Source organism: Dermacentor silvarum, chromosome 1, assembly GCF_013339745.2.
Source record: "Dermacentor silvarum isolate Dsil-2018 chromosome 1, BIME_Dsil_1.4, whole genome shotgun sequence".
Lineage (NCBI taxonomy): Eukaryota > Metazoa > Arthropoda > Arachnida > Ixodida > Ixodidae > Dermacentor > Dermacentor silvarum.
The window spans coordinates 99,795,194-99,798,080 of record NC_051154.1 but is presented as its reverse complement, the minus strand read 5'-3'; the positions used below and the strand labels follow the sequence as shown (position 1 = coordinate 99,798,080).

Sequence of the window (2,887 nt, the reverse complement as noted above, 5' to 3'; positions counted from 1 at the left end):
AACAAATTTGATGACATTTGGAGATGGCTCAGTTTTTGGTGGCAAATGTGATAAAAGCCCACAACAATGGTCTTATCTGCATGCACATCAGTGACTTGTTATGTCACTTTAACACACAGACTCATGTTTAATGTGGTGCATGTTTGAACTAGAGTCAATGAAGTGTGTCAATCACTTTGGTGTGCTGCAGCAATTAATTATTCATAGCATAATTACTGTGTCAGCAGTTGCCTGTAAACAAACATATTGTGGTGCTACAGCCGGGGCAGCAGCATTGCTTTTCTGTAGTGACAGTAATAGGCTGTGGGATTCGAATTAGTATCATTTTTGATACACCAAATTGGATACCTCATAAGTGCGAAAAGCGTATTTAAGCAGGGGCAACTTAATGCAAAGCCCATAGCAGCATTAAGTTGCCCCTGCTTAAGTACGCCCATATCAATTTTTTAATTAAGTTGTGAATAGTTAAAACAAAGTATTACTAATCAATTTCATGTCAAATAACATTACATTTTTTAAGGCACCTACAGGATGGGTGCAAGTATGTGATACAGCAGTTGGGGGCAGTGTTCAGTTTCCCCACGACTAGTGATGGCAATGCCACCACTCGGCAAAGCATTATTGCCGAGTGATAGTTTTGCCATTGTTCATCATTGGTAACGTTTCGGAAAAGTTCTCTACCACTATACCAAAGATGCAAAGTGCTAGGTATTCTAAAAAAGAGTGCATTTATATTCAGTAGTAACAAGAAAGTATTCACAAAGCTTCCAGCAAGACAGTACTGTGCATTCACCTTCTTTTCAACCACCAGCCCTTTCTCGTTCCTTCTGTTGTAGGCACACACAATTCACATTTGGTGAAAGGTGTGGAAACATTAAGTTCAACTTCAGAATCAGAGAAGCCATAACCACATTTATTTGGGTAAAAATAAACTATGTATGATCTATGTAACAGCAACATATACAGCACTTTTAAAGTTAAGCTTAATTAAGCTTATCTTGAGGATACGTTGAGTATGCATTACGAAGCTATTATGGCTCCTCTTTGTTCTAATCTGAAGGAAGTATAAAAGTGACATTTTTCTACATCACTACATTTTGCTGCCTTATACCACTTTTAAACCTCTTATTCTGCATTTGAAGCTGCAGTGCAACTGGTTCTTGGAAGCTTTCATTTCATACTCTTGCTGATATATCTGAAAAATATAGTGCAGTGTTCATTCATCGTTATGTATTGATCACTCACAGTCGCACAGGGTTTTTCTTTCGGGGCGTCACTGAGATGGCATGATGCAAGAGCAGATGTTCCCTGAGCACCGACAGTTTAAAGAATTTGGTGCCACAGTAAACGCAGGCATGACGTGCTTTCATTAGCTTGAGAAAGCCCTTGTGACGCATACGCACATGCTCATCAATCTGGTAGCCGTGCTGAAACTTCATGCCGCACAGTGCACACAGGTAGTTGAGCGGCGTATGCACACTGCAGCGACTTTTCTTGGACAGGGCTGACTTCCGCATCGGTTGCTGGGCAGGCAAGTCGCCAGCGATTTTCTGCAACTCTTTTATGAGGTCATCAAGTTCGAAAGAGGACACTGTGTCGTCGCGTTCGCAAAGCGGCTTGCCTACGATACCCGCGAATAGTGGATAGAAGTCTCCGTCTTCCCAGACGTCGTGTTGCTGGATATGTGCAATGAGAAGATCGGCTGACGCGTAGCGCATAGCGCAGAATGCACACGCAAACCGTAGCAACTTTACGTCTTCGGCAGCCGTATGACAGGCGTCCAGATGTTGCCGCAACGCCAAATGTGAAGCAAATCGCAAAGGGCAGAGGAAGCACTGTAGGCCGAAGTTCTCCGTGCTCTGCAGAATACTGCACGGCTTTACAGCTGGATCCGGTACGCGCAGGTCGCCCGGTGCGTGGCTCCAGGTGTGCACGCAAAGCAGAACGTAATGACTGAAAACAGCCTCACATGTGGGACACTTAAACCGGCACTTGCAATGCTCCGGGACGCGTCTTCGAGGTGTTGAGGCGGGAAACGTCTTCGGTGGTAGAAGAAATCGCACAGTCTTGCCGCTGGCCATGGTGGGCGGAAGATTTTTGAGGGCTACCTCGGCCGAACACCCTGGAAAAATGTTGGAACTGGAACAAAAAGCAGCACGGTTAATACTCTACACTTTATCACGTCTCTGCGCAGTTCCTAACAACGCGAAAGCCGTCACTTAGACAAATCGCGGAACCCAAACATTCAAACGCACTATCGGAACGTTGCAGCGGTTCAAAATTACGAAAGTGTCAACACTGACTCACCTCCGTTTATGGCTTTGACAATCTCGTAATACAAACCTGCGTCGCCTGCGTTCTTTAGACACCGAATCAAGTTATCACCATTTGTCACTTTTCAAATTTAACACCTGCAAACCGCCGTTAAAGCGCTCGTTCGTATTTTGGGTTGTACAGATGTACAGACAACTAACGGCACTAACGGTAGATAGATATCGAGATGACATGATGATGATGATGCTTGCGAGTGCCGCGCGCGCCTCCGCACTTCTCGAGTTTCTCCGAAAGTAAAGTTGGAGACATGGCCTCCGAAACGGTTAGGCGCGCGCTGCGTTACGATCGCGAAGGCCATGTTGGAGATGTATAGACCTTTTCGCTGTTTACAAACATACTCGCCGGACGCGACTTTACTAGTAGGTTAGGTACAGCGGAGAGACTTCCGCTTAACACGTGTTGTCATGGCAATCGTGAAGCTCCTAGGTGCCTAGGGACATCGTTTGTCCGCAGGCGCGAGGACAAGCGGGTGCAAACAGAAAATTGCGTCCGCTCTTGCGCAAGCTGATACTGCTCGCGTTTGTACTCCGGCGCCGGGCACCGATGCGAAGCG

The 2,887-nt window shown here is 45.9% G+C and overlaps 1 protein-coding gene across 2 annotated transcripts; it reads right to left on the bottom strand.

Annotated features, from left to right (window-relative positions):
* Window positions 1–892: 892 nt before the first annotated feature.
* LOC119433435 (replication initiator 1) lies at window positions 893–2,473 on the bottom strand. 2 transcript variants are annotated; one of them, XM_037700652.2, is made up of 2 exons: window positions 2,308–2,473; window positions 893–2,139 (listed from the first exon to the last, which is right to left on the bottom strand). In XM_037700652.2, exon 2 carries the CDS (start codon window positions 2,079–2,081, stop codon window positions 1,242–1,244), a length of 840 nt encoding a protein of 279 aa, XP_037556580.1. In that variant the 5' UTR covers window positions 2,082–2,139; window positions 2,308–2,473; the 3' UTR covers window positions 893–1,241. The 2 variants fall into 2 exon arrangements, with proteins under 2 accessions (XP_037556580.1, XP_037556572.1); XM_037700644.2 differs by having other exon boundaries at window positions 893–2,122; window positions 2,308–2,472.
* Window positions 2,474–2,887: the final 414 nt, after the last annotated feature.